The sequence below is a fragment of the Scyliorhinus canicula genome, chromosome 18, assembly GCF_902713615.1.
Source record: "Scyliorhinus canicula chromosome 18, sScyCan1.1, whole genome shotgun sequence".
Taxonomy (NCBI): domain Eukaryota; kingdom Metazoa; phylum Chordata; class Chondrichthyes; order Carcharhiniformes; family Scyliorhinidae; genus Scyliorhinus; species Scyliorhinus canicula.
Window position 1 is genome coordinate 63808104 of NC_052163.1, and position 16796 is coordinate 63824899.

General features: G+C 45.2%; 1 protein-coding gene across 5 annotated transcripts in view; it reads right to left on the reverse strand.

Annotated features, from left to right (window-relative positions):
- Positions 1–16796, reverse strand: part of tmem94 (transmembrane protein 94) — a 158270-nt gene that overhangs the window by 108659 nt on the left and 32815 nt on the right. For 4 of the 5 annotated variants that reach the window (XM_038776370.1, XM_038776372.1, XM_038776369.1 and 1 more), the window contains 3 exons: positions 6289–6408; positions 4320–4447; positions 2038–2174 (listed from right to left, as the gene is read on the reverse strand). In XM_038776370.1, coding sequence (XP_038632298.1) covers positions 2038–2174; positions 4320–4447; positions 6289–6408 — 385 coding nt within the window. Of the gene's footprint in view, positions 1–2037; positions 2175–4319; positions 4448–6288; positions 6409–7676; positions 7800–16796 lie in introns of all 5 variants that reach the window. The other variant, XM_038776371.1, reaches the window with a different exon arrangement.

Consider the following 16796-nt stretch of genomic DNA (forward strand, 5'->3'; position numbering starts at 1 on the left):
TGAACAATCGGAGGATGCAATTCGGGCTTCTAGCATGTTTGTTCTAACTTAGCTGTCAGGTCACAAACAACACCAACCCACTATAGAACATAGAACATAGAACACTACAGCGCAGTACGGGCCCTTCGGCCCTCGATGTTGCGCCGACCTGTGAAACCATCTGAAGCCTATCTGACCTACACTATTCCATATTCATCCATATGTCTATCCAGTGACCACTTAAATACCCTTAAAGTTGGCGAGTCTACTACTATTGCAGGCAGGGCGTTCCACACCCCTACTACTCTCTGAGTAAAGAAACTGCCTCTGACATCTGTCCTATATCTCTCACCCCTCAATTTAAAGCTATGTCCCCTCGTGTTGGTCATCACCATCCGAGGAAAAAGACTCTCACTGTCCACCCTATCTAACCCTCTGACTATCTTATATGTCTCTATTAAGTCACCTCTCAGCCTTCTCCTCTCTAACGAAAACAACCTCAATTCCCTGAGCCTTTCCTCGTAAGACCTTCCCTCCATACCAGGCAACATCCTAGTAAATCTCCTCTGAACCCTTTCCAAAGCTTCCACATCCTTCCTATAATGTGGTGACCAGAACTGCACGCAGTACTCCAGGTGTGGCCGCACCAGAGTTATGTACAGCTGCAGCATGACCTTGTGGTTCCGAAACTCAATCCCCCTGCTTATAAAGGCTAGCACACCATATGCCTTCTTAACAGCCCTATTAACCTGGGTGGCAACTTTCAGGGATTTATGTACCTGGATGCCGAGATCTCTCTGTTCATCTACACTACCAAGAATCTTGCCATTAGCCCAGTACTCTGCATTCCTGTTACTCCTTCCAAAGTGAACCACCTCACACTTTTCCGCATTAAACTCCATCTGCCACCTCTCAGCCCAGCTCTGCAGCTTATCTATGTCCCTCTGTATCCTATAACATCCTTCAGCACTATCCACAACTCCACCGACCTTCGTGTCATCTGCAAATTTACTAACCCATCCTTCTACACCCTCTTCCAGGTCATTTATAAAAATGACAAACAGCAGTGGCCCCAAAACAGATCCTTGCGGTACACCACTAGTAACTGAACTCCAGGATGAACATTTGCCATCAACCACCACCCTCTGTCTTCTTTCAGCTAGCCAATTACTGATCCATTAGCCAACTAGCTGGCGTTGCTGAACTGATGTCTAATGTTATGAATTAAACATGCACAAAAGCATTCCCTCCCAGCTCAGATACAGATGGTGCTGCGATTAGCAGCTCATTGGTGAGGGGGAATTTGAGAACAAACCTTCCCAAGTTACAGACCCATCATATTCAAACAGTCAAATGAACAAATGTATAAACAAACAAAGATGAAGGCCAATGGAATGTTTGGTATGGGCTTTTACAACCAGAGAGTTTGCAAAGCACATGTGACCAATGGCCTATAACGCGGGCAACCGAGTGTCCAGCAATCTGTACAGAAAACTGGTCATTGGAAATGGATAGCACTTCTGTTTAATTCAAGATTTTAAGCTTATTTAGTTATATTATTGTGACAAAAGCAAAACAATGCAGATGCTGGTAAAATACTTGAAAACAGTGGAAATCCATAGCAAGATAAGCAGAATCTGTGGATAGAGAAACTGAATTAATGTTTCAGGCTCATGATCTTTTATCTGAACTAGAAGAAGTTAGAGAAGAACAACGATTCAGCAAGCGTACAGCCATAGATTTACGGTGTATGCATGTGTGCGCACACAAGGGGAAGGAGGGGCACTTTTCCTGGCTCTCTATATACACGTAAATGTTGTTCATATCCAATATTTGAGTTCTGATCAAATGACATCCACCTGAAACCTTAATTGTGCTTCTCTCTCCAGATATTCTGCCAAGTCCGCTGAGTTTTTCTGGCGTTTCCTGTTTAAGTTCAATATTAGTGTCAGCTATTTCTTCATCGGCTTGGGCATTCAGAACTGCTGAACTGACAAATCTCGGCCTTAATCTATCAGAAAAGTTCTCACATCTAACATGTATTTTAAGTTTATTCACCATTCAGCTTATTGATGATTGCTTGTAGTCTGGCCATGACCTCTCCTTTTCTCACTCTCCCCTGTCTCTCAATCACAAATAGGTTGAGGAAAAGAAGCAGGAACAACACTGCAGCATTCAGTACTGCAGTGCCCTGGCTATTAGAGAGGGAAACACAGTAATTAGTTGCCTGCAGCCAATAAGCAAGTTAACACTTTTGCTGTCCTCGTACAGAAACTTGGCAATAAATTGTTTATTAACACGTTGTGTAATTCAATGTGGTCACTGGTAGTGCTAAATTCCTGTTATTGAGGCTCAACATGTGGCAAGTTGCGCCGAATGGACGAATAGCACAATTACAATAGAGGTATTCAGTAAAATGTTAGTGGAAAGCTGCAGCCCGAAGCAGTGACATGTTCAATGGCCACTTCTCCAGACCTACAAATAATAATAATCTTTATTGTCACAAGTAGGCTTACATTAACACTGCAATGAAGTTACTGTGAAAAGCCCCTAGTCACCACATTCCGGCGTCTATTCGGGTACACTGAAGGAGAATTCTGAATGTCCAAATTACCTAACAGCACGTCTTTCGGGACTTGTGGGAGGAAACCGGAGGAAACCCATGCAGACACGGTGAGAACGTGCAGACTCTGCACAGACAGTGACTCAATCCGGGAATCGAACCTGGGACCCTGGTCTTTTGAAACAACGGTGCTAATTTCTGTGCCTTACCCCACATCAAAATGTATAATTTTTTTAAATGATTTCCAGCATCGAGAGCAAGCTCTGCATTATGGCCAATGAGCAGGTGGTCTGCTGAGGATTGCATGTGAGGGAGAAAACGTGTCATAACTAGCCATTAGTCGACTTGTAACTGGGTGAGAAGTATAGCATAGTGAGCCTCATTTTTGGTAGGTCTTTCATCTCTACACCAAGAGGAAATGTGTCTGGCTGAAAAGCCACATTCTTAACTCTTTGAAAGACAAATGTTAATTAGTTGTTCTCCGTTTGTTACGTGCATGCCAGTTAATGGCAATGGGGAAGATCTTTCTGATGTTATAACCGCCTGGGTAACACACAAAGGGGGCATATTGCTGTCATGTCACTGGAGAAGAGGGGGATGATCCATAGAATAATTAGCTATTATAATCAGGGTGGCATGGTGGCACAGTGCGTCATAGCGCCAGGGACCTTATTTCCAGCCTTGGGTGACTGTATGTGACAGTTGCACACTTTCCCAGTGTCTGCGTGAGTTTCCTTCCACAATCTAAAGGTGCAAATCAATTAGGTGGGGTTATGGGGATAGGGTGGGGTGAACAGGGAAGTGAGTAGAGTGCTCATTCGAAGGGTCAGTGCAGACTTGCTGGGTCAAATGGCCTCCTTCTGCACTGTAGGGATTCTATGATCAGGCTGGGTTTGTGATATCAGCATACCTAGGTGCAGGGAAAGAGAACCTTCAATTCTCCATTTCTACAGACTATCTTATGATACTTGCTTATGGTACTTAAGATTGCCAATCAATTTGGTTGAATACAGTTCATCTACCTTTAAAGGCAAACTTAAAGTTAGCTGGAATGAAAATCAGAATGGCAACAGAAAGCAATAAATAGACAATCACTAAACTGGCTGTCATTCCACCTGCAGCAAAATTGTAATTTGCTTTCAACATTTTCTTCCATTTTTGCAGTGAAGTTACTTGCAAAACATTTCAAAAATGGTTCCACTCATCAAGAAACAAGGAAGCAAAATAAGTGTTTAAAAAACTCAGATGCTGCTGACACTAGGGTTGGGTGAAGGGCTTCACTCTTCGCGTTGACATTCATCACCTTGACCAGGATAGAACATTTAGATGACATCACCTGCCCTTATTATTACAAAATACAGAAATAACTCATGCCCCACACATAGCACATCTCTAAAATCCTTATATTTAGAAATTTCCCACATGGTTGTGACAAAAGTAACCAAATTTTAAAAAGAAAACCCATCATCTTAAAGGTGAGAATAGATATGATCAGAACAAATTTATTGCTGGGCTTGAATAATGTTCAGGTATCACGAGCTCCATTCTTGCAACTTGAGAGGTCAGCTGAACTCCTCAACTCAGTATTTTGCAGTTCACACTGGGGGTATTCATGAGCCCACAGTCGTACACTCCTCGACATCATCTCAGCTGATCCATGGTGGCGCCCTGCACTATAAACATGGGTTTGAGAATAATTTGCTGTGCTGCGGTTTGCTCCTACATCAAACCTGCTTTCTGGTCTCACCAACCCAGCAGATTCACATATGTTGCTTACCTTCCATTTGGTTGACTGCCATAGCAACACAGCAGTAAAATAGCAGCCAGTAACATAAGAGCAGCCCCTGGCCAATGGAAGCTGGAGGATCGGTTATTGGGGTTGAGGAAGCCGTTGAACCACATTTCCTGCAACATGATCAGTGTAGCAGTCAGATAGCCATAGTACAGACACACATCACATCTTAAGCACTGAACAAACCAGATCACGCACGATGCTGCATATTAACTTTGCAATACTAGTTTAATTTCCACACTTGAGACTTGTGAAAATAGATTCAGCCAGTTAAGATCACCTGCAGGACTGGAAAATTTCAGAATTAAAAAAGCCACACCAGAGCAAAGGGCAGGGAAATTATAAACGGAATTAGTTACAGTAGGGAGCAATTTATAACAAGTTTTCTCTTACTTTCTCTGACTCATCAGGTAAAGATCTGTTGGAGGAGCTCAGAGGACGCTGTTCGTAGGAGTGGTTTGTGATAGTCCTTTGAACCAAGACTCGATTGATTAGGGGCTTCAATTCATTTCAGGATATATAATGAAATAGGGCACTGACTCACAGCTGAGCAATGAAACTTTCATCCCCTTTCTTGTCCCCACATCCATTACAGCAGCAAAGTAACCCAAGACAACACTGCGTCACCCATTGCCCAGCCCTTCAAACTCTTTTCACCATTGAGCACAATTTTTCTTAAGTTTGTTGAGGTTCATATGAAAATGAAAGCACTGCAATTGCAACAGAGTAAAGGACATCACTCCTGTTCAAACAAGTAGATTTTAAGGAGTGTCTTAAAAGATTGAGGTGGAGTGGCTTAGGAAGAGAATTCCAAGAGCTTAGGGGGCACAGCCAAAAACGATGGAATGAAACAAGTTGCGAATGCACAAGGTGGCCAGAAGTGGAGAAATCTTGAATTCTTAAAGGGTTGCAGGGTTGGAGCTGAGGTTTGGATTTGGATTTTGTTTATTGTCACATGTACCGAGGTACAGTGAGAAGTATTTTTCTGTGAGCAGCTCAATAGATCATTGAGTACATGAAAAGGAAATAAAAGAAAATGCATAATAGGGCAACACAAGGTACACAATGTAACTACATAAGAACCGGCATCGGGCGAAGCATACAGGGGTGTAGTGTTAATGAGGTTAGTCCACAAGAGGATCGTTTAAGAATCTGGTAGCAGTGGGGAAGAAGTTTTTGAGTCTATCCGTGCATGTTCGCAGACTTTTGTATCACCTGCCCAATGGAAGAAGTTGGAAGAGTCAGTAAGCCATGTGGGAGGGGTCTTTGATTATGCTGCCTGCTTTCCCCAGGAAACAGGAGGTGTAGATGGAGTCAATGGATGGGAGGCAGGTTCAGGTGATGGACTGGGCTGTGTTCACGACTCTTTGAAGTTTCTTGCGGTCTTGGGCCGAGCAGTTGCCATACCAGGCTGTGGTGCAGCCAGATAGCATGCTTTCTATGGTGCATCTGTAAAAGTTGGTAGAGTTAAAGTGGACATGCTAAATTTCCTTTGTTTCCTGAGGAAGTATAGGCGCCGTTATGCTTTCTTGGTGGTAGCGTCGACGTGGGGGGACCAGGACAGATTTTTGGAGATGTGCACACTGAGGAATTTGAAACTGCTAGCCATCTCCACCTCGGCCCCGTTGATGCTGACATTGCACAGAGGTAGAGCGAGAGAGCGAGAGAGCGAGAGAGCGAGAGAGCGAGAGAGCGAGAGAGAGAGAGAGAGAGAGAGAGAGAGAGAGAGAAGACCATGGTGACATATGAACACAATGAGACGTTTAAACGTGAAGCCTTGGTGGACCTGGAGCCAATTAGATCAGTAATCACAGGCATGATGTGTGATCAGGACTTGGTGCAAATTAAGGTGGACAGAGAGCTCTGAATGAGTTTAAATTTAAGGAAGGCGAAAGAAGGCCACCCAGAACAGCAGCAGAGTAAGTCAAGTGTTGAATTTTCATCACACCCATACCTTCCAGGAACCCTTCTTTCTCTGCTGCTTCAAGTGTTCTTCCAGGATTACAGTGAGTTGGTTACGTAGCACTATCAGAGCTTGCCTGGTGGAAAGGCCCAAGTTAGTGACCATCTCATCCTGTGAAATAATAATAAGATTTAGTTGATGCCCCTAATCACACAGCGAATGGGTAGTTTATTGTACTGCCAGAAGGACACCTAAATGGACAGTCTCTGCAGGAAACACATCACTCAGATTTTGATAAGATATGATGAAGTGTGAATTATTTTAAATTCTCGCCACAGGTCCCTCCGCCATCTTTCCCCTCATTCACCATGCGTGTCCTCCACGTCCAAAAGAATGCCCCTTACTCAACACACTCCTTGTCTGGTAACTCTTCAATATCACCCACTGGAGGAGAAAACCTAGTTCTTCAATATTATCAGTTTTCCATCTGCATCTGTAAAAACGGGCAAAAAGGGCCAAAGAACCAGTCCTCAGGCACGAGCCACCTTGTGTGCGCCCACTCACTCCATGGCCGCCACTGCAAGTCCCCGATCTGTTTTTCCAAAAGTTGAGGAATGGCTGAAAAAACCATTATTGTAAAGCTCAGTCTATCAACTAGTTTATATTTGTCACTGGCAAGTGCAATTTGAGAAGATAATTAAGACCATCGCACCAAAAGCGAGATACTCAAAGTAGCCCTGCAACCACCCCACCATATCACAGAAGTTTATATTTTATCAAGGTTTATTCCACAATTACCACTTTTCAACAACTGAAGACCTCTCGAATGGGGTCTTTCTGTGTTCATCGGCATTGACATTAATGAGAGGGCAGGGAGCCAACGTGTTGCTGTGCATCATCAAGCAACTACAGCAAGGGTCGGGAGCAGGGACCAGGGTGCTGGCAAAAGGCACCCAATAGGAAATCCAGCCGTTCACACGGAAGGTAGGCTGGCACTACATCAGCATTCAGGAACAGAGTAAACTGCTTGTGCAGCTAGCCCAGCCAGCTACTGAACAAATGATGAGAAAGTGGTGACAGAGTCCATTACAAGAAACTCATACACTACATTGATTTACAGTACATTTGAAAGAATGACTGTTTTTTTTGGATTGGGGCCACCACTGCATCCGGGGCCCAAATCCTGGCAGCTTTGCTGCTCGAGGTCCTGGGTAAATGGATGTAATTAAACAAGGCCAGTGATCACTTGAGCAGAATTTTCCATGATCTCACAGCACGGCCACACAAAAGCCACAGTTTTAAGGAGCTCAGCAGAACAGTCAGACCAAACAAGACCAACCTGGCATGAGACTAATGGAGCATCACAAATAGGTGGTTATGTTCACTCCACATGGAAGTGGCATAATTCCTTTTGGAGCACCTCTTCTTTCTGTGCTTACCATAGTCTTTACGTTAATACCACAGTCGTGTAAAATGGTCCAAGAGCAAATATCCCAACTGCATATGACCAGGCTTCAGAGCACTGTTAACATTTGGTTTAGCACTGCACCACATCATTCTACCTAGACGAATCAATTCAACAGATTTCATTTTGTGGTTTTTACATACATGTGTTAGTCATTATACATTGTTCTTAACAGCATTTGCCTAGTTGGGAGCGTGCTGCTTGCTAATGAGATAGTATTATTCTGTATTTTGTTAAACCCGCACTTGCCCCCACTGTCGGTCATGGTGTGACCTAAAATAATTCCATAATTAAGTGAAAAAATGTTGATCTGAGCAAGACCAGCTTCCAAGTCCAGTAATTTGGATTGAAGATCAATGAACAAAATTTAAAACTAGTTATCCAGCTTATATCAACAATACACAAACAATCCTCATTTCAAATTGAATTTAAACAAGATACTGCTTTTAAAAGAATTATTCTAATTAATCTTTGCAAAATCTTTGGGGCCTCACGGTAGCATGGTGGTTAGCATCAATGCTTCACAGCTCCAGGGTCCCAGGCTCGATTCCTGGCTGGGTCACTGTCTATGTGGAGTCTGCATGTCCTCCCTGTGTGTGCGTGGGTTTCCTCCGGGTGCTCCGGTTTCCTCCCACAGTCCAAAGATGTGTGGGTTAGGTGGATTGGCCATGCTAAATTGCCCGTAGTGTAAGGTTAATGGGGGAATTGTTGGGTTACGGGTATACGGGTTACATGGGTTTAAGTAGGGTGATCATTGCTCGGCACAACATCGAGGGCCGAAGGGCCTGTTCTGTGCTGTACTGTTCTAAAAAAAATATTTGGAGATATTAAAAGGCACTAGACACATGAAAGTTAATGCTTTTGTGCTGTGTGCATCACTCTCTCCAGTATCTTCCAATTTTCTCCATGTTATTTTCTTAGAGCAAGACCGCGAGGTTGTGTTGCAATCTTGAAAATCAAACTTTAAGTGAAGCGATTTTAAGTGAATCGTGGTTTCACATAGGGATTAATGTGAAAGCCATAGTTAGGTTCCTCCAGACATCTCACCCAAAAAACACATACAATCTGAAATACTGTACTGTAAAATACTGTGCATTCTACGCTGAAATAACTTGGAAAATATGAAAATACAATGCAGTATACAATTCAAAACCAGTCACCACAGAGGTTCAGTACTTTTAGATCGACCAGGCTCTACCTAATGGCAGATGCTGGTCACAGATCAATGCGGATAAATGCAAATTCTCACATTTAAACCAGCAGTCGGAGATCAGAGCTTAGGGTCTTCGGTGCACATGCCGGCTGGGAAAGGGCCGCACATGCAACGTTAGTCTTTTTACCTTTTTCATTCTGGGAGTCGGCTTTACACACCAGTGCAGTGCAAATAATGTGAAAAGTAGGTAGGGGCAGCATGGTGGCACAAGTGATTAGCACTGTAGCTTCACAACGCCAGGGTCCCAGGTTCGATTTCCTGCTGGGTCACTGTCTGTGCGGAGTCGGCACGTTCTCTCCGTGTCTGTGTGGGTTTCCTCCGGGCGCTCGGGTTTCCTCCCACAGTCCAAAGACATGCAGGTTAGGTGGCTTGGCCATGATAAAATTGTCCTTAGTGACCAAAAATGTTAGGAGGGGTTATTGGGTTACGGGAATAGGATGAAAGTGAGGGCTTAACTGGGTTGGTGCAGACTCGATGGACCGAATGGCCTCCTCCTGCACTGTAGGCTCTATGTTCTGTAGCTGGTGGCAGAGCGCCATTCCAGAGAAGGCGTCCTAAGAGAGTGGTCCCAGAAGAAAGTCCCAGCAGGGGCAAAGACAGGGATCAGCAAGAGGTTCCAAAAGGTTAAAAGGGTCAGAGCAAGAGAGTCCAAATTAAAGAGAAAGAGCTGGGGTAGCAGACTTGGAAGCGAAGTGGGCTCAAGACAAGCCCAGTAGATCCGAGGGGGCAGTCAAAGGTTGGTGACCCCATGTTTCAGGCCATAGGGGTAAAGATACCCCTTTGAAGTAGTGGTGTTCTGTTCAGCACCGCTGAAGATCTATAATTGTGCTTGGAAGGTGAAGCTTAAGTGTACACAGAGATTTAAGAGAAAGGCGCCTTAGACGATAAGATTGAAACCCTACAGGTGAATCCTTGTTGAAGCTGTCTGAGTGGGAATGACCTTTGGAGAGAATTCCAAGGCAAATTCTATGGAAGTGGAGATTGGAGGCCCTTATGGGAAGACAGTGTTTCTGTGAGACTGGCTCACTCACAGGATAATAGCACGGGCAGCACGGTAGCATTGTGGTTAGCACAATTGCTTCACAGCTCCAGGGTCCCAGGTTTGATTCCCGGCTTGGGTCACTGTCTGTGCTGAGTCTGCACATTCTCCCCGGGTGTGCGTGGGTTTCCTCCGGTTTCCTCCCACAATCCAAAGATGTGCAGGTTAGGAGGATTGGCCATGCTAAATTGCCCATAGTGTCCAAAATTGCCCTTAGTGTTAGGTGGGGTTACTGCGTTATGAGGATAGGGTGGAGGTGCTAAGGGAAAGGAATGGTGTGATTTGAATCTGTACTCGTTAGAAGGATATGGGGGGATCTTATTGAAACTTAACAGGATACTGCGAGGCCTGGATAGAGTGGACGTGGCGGATGTTTCCATTTGTAGGCAAAACTGGAAATAGAGGACGCAATCTCGGACTAAAGGGACGATCCTTTAAAACAGGTGAGGAGGAATTTCTTCAGCCAGAGGGTGGGGAATCTGTGGAACTCTGCCGCAGAAGGCTGTGGAGGCCCACGGAGTGTCTTTAAGACAGAGATAAGTTCTTGATTAATAAGGGGATCAGGGGTTATGGGGAGAAGGCAGGAGAATGAGGATAAGAAAATTATCAGCCATGATTGAATGGCGGAGCAGACTTGATGGGCCAAGTGGCCTAATTCTGTTCCTATGTCTTATGATCTTATGAAATAATTTCCTTGTTTTGGTATTGAGATCTTTCCAGCATTTTTATCTGATGTAATGTAATACATTTTCTTGTTTATTGGTTTTTGTGTTAAAAATTCATCAGCATACTCTTGTGAATTTGTTCTGTAACTCTCCTCCAAGGTTTCCAAAAGAAAATTAGCATCTATCAAGCCAGGTTCTCTTTAAGATCAGCTGGAACTGCAATATTGGTATCAGCTGAATCCGAGAACAATCTCCACTGACCAAAATCTGCCAGTAGTTGGTGCCCAGGACTTCAGTGCGAGTTCAGCACGAGCAAAGTCTGCAATGCAGTCAGGAATGGAACCAAAAGAATCGACAGTAGAGATGAGACCGGGGAGCAACCCTAAGGATGGCAGTAGGGCTGGGGGGAAAGGTTTGCTGCGCATTGCAGGCTACAGAAAAGGAAGTCTGTGGCAAACAATGTTAAAACGAAACTGACAACGTTAAACATTAACATGACAAACTATGCTAAAGCAATAGAACATTTAAACGCTACAATGTTAAGTGAGGACTTATTGTACTTTCAATTCCTTTAGATCCACAGTAATCATGGCCAAACATTAAAAGTTATAACAGAGAAATAAAAAATTTGCATTCATATAGCACCCATCTCTCAATCATTCAAACCAGTTTCAGTGCAGAGGTTATTATGCAGGTAATTAGGGCAGCAATGTTGTCTCAACAAGATCCTGCAGCTGCAAATGAGATGACTGACCAGTTAATCTGTCTCTTTGGTAGCACTGATTGAAGGAAAAACAGGCGACAAGACATCACGAACTGCCTATTCTTCAGGTAACATCACGCAACCTTTAATATCATCTGACCCAACTGGAATGGGGAGATAATACTCCGATTTTAAATCCTGACTGAAAATTAACAGTTCTAACACTAAGCTCAACATGAACCTTGACCTTCCTGATCCACAAATGAGGACACCACCAACTGAGCCAAGCTGACACAGTAACCATCGCACAACATTAATGTAAAAATAGACTTTACACTAGGTGGTTAAGTGACAGTGCACCATTCATACTGCTCCACATTGTAGAACAATAGAACAGAACCATAGAATCCCTACAGTGTAGGAGGGGCCATTCGGCCCAGCGGGTTTGCACCGACTCTCTGAAAGAGCACCCGAGCAGCAAGTATCCTGGAGCAGAACTTCTGCAGAATAAAGAGCTCAATAACAATACACATTTTTAACAGACTGTTACCCCAATCTCTACCAGTGCTGGTTTATCTAATATAGCTTCTCACTCAGCCCACACCTGAAATGAGATGTTCACGTAGCTCAGAAGAGTACTGCCTTTGAACTTGTATGTGAAGCAGAAGCATTTAACACAAATGCCATAACTGATTGTTGGCTGAAGGATGGTCCCTTACCATACACATCTCACAAATACTTAACCCAATTTGATCATCGCTGCATCATGTGTTCCTGCTCGATAACAATACTAATGCTGCATTGCAATACAACAGTGGAGTTAGATCCTGAGTACATAGAACATAGAACAGTGCAGAAGGAGGCCATTCGGCCAATCGAGTCTGAACCGACCCACTTAAGCCCTCACTTCCACCCTATCTCCCTAACCCAATAACCTCTCCTAACCCTTTTGGACACTAAGGGCAATTTAACATGGCCAATCCACCTAACCTGCACATCTTTGGACTGTGGGAGGAAACCGGAGCACCTGGAGGAAACCCACACAGACATGGGGAGAACGTGCAGACTCCGCACAGACAGTGACCCAGCAGGGAATCAAACCTGGGACCCTGGCGCCGGGAAGCCACAGTGCTATCGTGCTGCCCTTCTATGACTATGAGTACTAACAGAACTGCTCATGAAGGCAGATTCACACACTTTGGGCTCGACGCTGCTTCAAGCTAAAAGTTAGATGGAATTGAACATGCTAAATTTAACAGCCTGAAGCACAGTTTGCCTGTCGCTACATACCTGCAAGAACCTCTCCCAAGTAAAAAAGCTCCACACCAGAGTCTGGCGGTCTAAATGAGATGCCACTGAAAGGAGCAACCACTGCAGCTACTGACATCAGATCAACAGGTACATCAACAACGCACGTTTACTAACAGGGAGACACAGATCTGGTACAAAGTCATCTTTGCTTCAGAATGGTTGCTTCACAGGTTCGATTCCTGGCTTGGGTCACTGTCTGTGTGGAGTCTGCACATTCTCCCTGTGTCTGCATGGGTTTCCTCCAGGTGCTCCGGTTTCCTCCCACAAGTCCCGAAAGATGTGCTGTTAGGTAATTTGGATATTCTGAATTCTCCCTCTGCGTACCCGAACAGGCGCCAGAGTGTGGCGACTTGGGGATTTTCACAGTAACTTCATTGCAGTGTTAATAGAAGCCTACTTATGACAATAAAAATTATTTTTTAAAAAAGAGACTGCTGCACATCAACTTCAGAGGTATTCTGTTTGGGGCATTTCTTTGGAAATATATATTTCCAAAGAAAGCAAATGGTGTATTAGAATTCTGGTGATCTACCGTTCTACCCAGCTGGGATATTTTAACTGGTTTGAGCAGCCGGAACATGGACGCGAGGAAGAAATTAGCCAGGGTTTCCAACTGGGATCATTATCCAAGATTAAACTTCCTTCTGGAAAACATTTTTAAAAAATTTAGAGTACCTAATTCATTTTTTCCAATTAAGGGGCAATTTAGCGTGTCCAATCCACCTAAGCTTGCACATTTTTGGGTTGTGGGGGCGAAACCCACGCAAAGACGGGGAGAATGTGCAAACTCCACATGGACAGTGACCCAGAGCTGGGATCGAACCTGGGACCTCGGCGCCGTGAGGTCACAGTGCTAACCCACTGCGCCACCGTGCTGCCCCCTCCTTCTGGAAAACATGCATGGCATGTAGACATTTGGGTGGAGGAATACCCTCCAATATCCCACAGGTCTGGTTAGGAAATCGCACACAAGAATGGTCAGTTGGGTGAAGTTATAGAGGACAGTTTGTGTTAATGAACTCTTATCTCAAGATGAGACACTCCACCTCAGTCGACTGGGAATGTTTACTGAAATCATACACAAAGATACAATCCAAGTTACAGTTTCGCTGGGATAAATGTTGATTACAGACTTGTAAAACTGACAGCCTTTTTTTCTGCATATGCTAAAATGCTGACTGGGAATTAATAAAACTGTAATTTAGTGAAGTCAGATGTCGCTGCAAAACACAAGAGCAAAGCTCCAGTGATTTATGGCCACCTGAAGCTGGGAGAAATATCACCATCCATTAATTTTACTGCAGATCGCCATGTTCCATCCTCAATAAAATGAGAACAACAGCATTAACCCTTAGACTGCTGCAGGGCCCCTTTATCACCAATTCTGCTGCATTTTCAGCTGTCATTCACATGTTGGAACATTCTCTGGTCCATCATTTGAATATCCCTGGAGTGTAATATGTTTTTTTAATAAATACTTTTTTTAAGCATTTTCATATTTACAAACAAAACAGAAGAACCAAACATTATAAACAGCCGACACCCACTCCCTCTGCTCCCATAATATCGCCCCCTTCTCACATCCCGCCTTCCCCATTTTAAACCCTTACACCATCCATTCTCCCCTCCTGCTGATCCCTCAAACCTCCTTAAACAGATCAATACACGGCTTCTACCTCCGGGTGAACCAATTCACCGACCCCCTCAAGACGAACTTGAACTCTTCCAGCCTCAGGCATTCTTCCAGGGCGCTCACCCACAGTCCCATTCAGCGGCTCCGACTCCCGCCACCCTAGCAAAATCAGTCTCCGGGCTATCAGGGGCTGGTTTAGCTCACTGGGCTAAATCGCTGGCTTTTAAAGCAGACCAAGCAGGCCAGCAGCACGGTTCGATTCTCGTACCAGCCTCCCCGGACAGGCGCCGGGATGTGGCGACTAGGGGCTTTTCACAGTAACTTCATTGAAGCCTACTCGTGACAATAAAGCGATTTTCATTTTTTCATTTTCATCAGGGAGGCAAAGGCCAGGACATTGACCACTCTCATCCCCTGGACTACTTGGTCTTCCGACACCCCGAATATTGCCAGCTCTGGACTCGGGACCACATCCACCCCCAGCACCTCGGACATTAACAGGGGCTGCCTACCAATCCAACTCCTTGTAGACATCGGACACCTTCCCCTCCCCTATCTCATCCCTCGATAGCCACCTGGTCTTGCAACCCCAGGGGCAGCAGCCCAGGAAAGGACGGCACCTCTCTCCTTAAAAAATGCCAGACCTACAGGTACCTAAAACCGTTCCCCCTGGGCAGTTTGTACTCTTCCTCCAGGTCCTCCAACATCGCAAATTTGGACCTTATGAACAGATCACCAAATTGCTCTATCCCTGCTTGCCGCCACTCCCGAAACCTTGCATCCATCCACCAGGGGCAAACCTCTGGTTGTCACAGATCAGTGTTCACACCGAAGCACCCTCCAGTCCCAAATGCTGCCTCCACTGCCCTCACATCCTGAGGACCGACACCACCACTGAGCCCACTGAGTACCGGCCGGCGGGAACGGCGAAGGTGCTGACAACAAAGCCATTAAACACATAACACTACACGATGCCGCCTCCATCCGACCCCGCCCTACGAACCATTTCCTAATGATAGCAACATTCGCCGCCCATAGTTCATGTTCATGTACACAATATCAAGGCCCTGTACAATTGCAGCAACGCATCCCTGCTTCTATACTCGAAACCTCTCGCAATGAAGGCCAACATACCATTAGCCTTCTTCACCGCCTGCTGCACCTGCATGCTTACCTTCAGCGATTGGTGCACAGAGACACCCAGGTCCTGCTGCACACTCCCCTCTCCCAATTTACAACCATTCATAGTAATCTGCTTTCCTGTTTTTGCTTCCAAAGTGAATAACCTCACACTAATCCAAATTATACTGCATCTGCCATTGATTTGCCCATTCACCCAACCTGTCCAGATCATGATGTAGGATCTCTGCATCCTCGTCACAGTTCGCCTTCCCACCCAACTTGGTATCATCTGCAAACTTTGTGATGTTACATTTTATTCCCTCATCCAAATCATTAATATATATTTTGAATAGCTGGGGTCCCTGTGGCACTTCACTAGTTACTACCTGCCAATTTGAAAAGGACCCATTAATTCCTACTCTTTGTTTCCTCACTGCCAACGAGATTTCTATCCATCTCAATAGACTTCCCCAATCCCATGCGCTTTCATTTTGCACAATAATCTCAGGCGCGGGACTTTGTCAAAAGCCTTCTGAAAGTCCAAGTATACCACATGGACTGGCTTCCCCTTGTCAACTGTACTGGTTACATCTTCAAAGAAGTCCAACAGATTTGTCAAGCGTGATTTCCCCTTCATAAATCCATGCTAACTCTGACTGATCCTGCAACTGCGTTCTAAATGTTCCGCTATAAAGTCCTTGACAATGGATTCAAGAATTTTCCCCACTACCGGCAGTGCTCCAGATCCATATCCTTTTTTAATATCAGGGCGATGGAAGCCTGTAACAATGTGTTTGGGGGGGGGGGGGGGGGGGGAAGAGATCCCCCCCTCTCTCTTGCTTCATTATACACCCTCACCAGTAGTGGCCCCAGGTCCGCCCCAAACTCTTTAGACAACTCTACTGGGAACTCATCCAACTCTGGGGCCTTCCCTGCCTTGCATTGCCCCCATACTGTCCATTACCTTCCTCAACCCAATTTGAGCCCCCCTCCGCTACCTTGGGAAACTGAAACCCATCCAAAAAACATCCCCCCCCCCCCCCCCCCAAAACCGGGGTCCAATTCATATAGTCTCCTGTAGAGTGCCTCAAACATTCCAATCACCCCCTCTGGGTCAATCACCACCATAACCTTATCATCCCTCACTCTGTCAATCTCCCTTGCTGCCTCTTGCTTCCTCAACTGATGGGCCAACATCCTGCCCGCCTTCTCCTCGTAGTCATATACTGCCCCCGGCCCTCTGTAACTGCCCCACTGCCTTCCCTGTAGACACTAGCCCAAACTCCATCTGGAGCTTCAGCCTCTCCTTCAACAGCTCTGACCCTGGGGCCTCCGAATACTACCCATCTATCCTCAAAGTTTCACCTACCAGCCTTGCCATATCCGCCCACTCTGCTTTCGCCCTGAG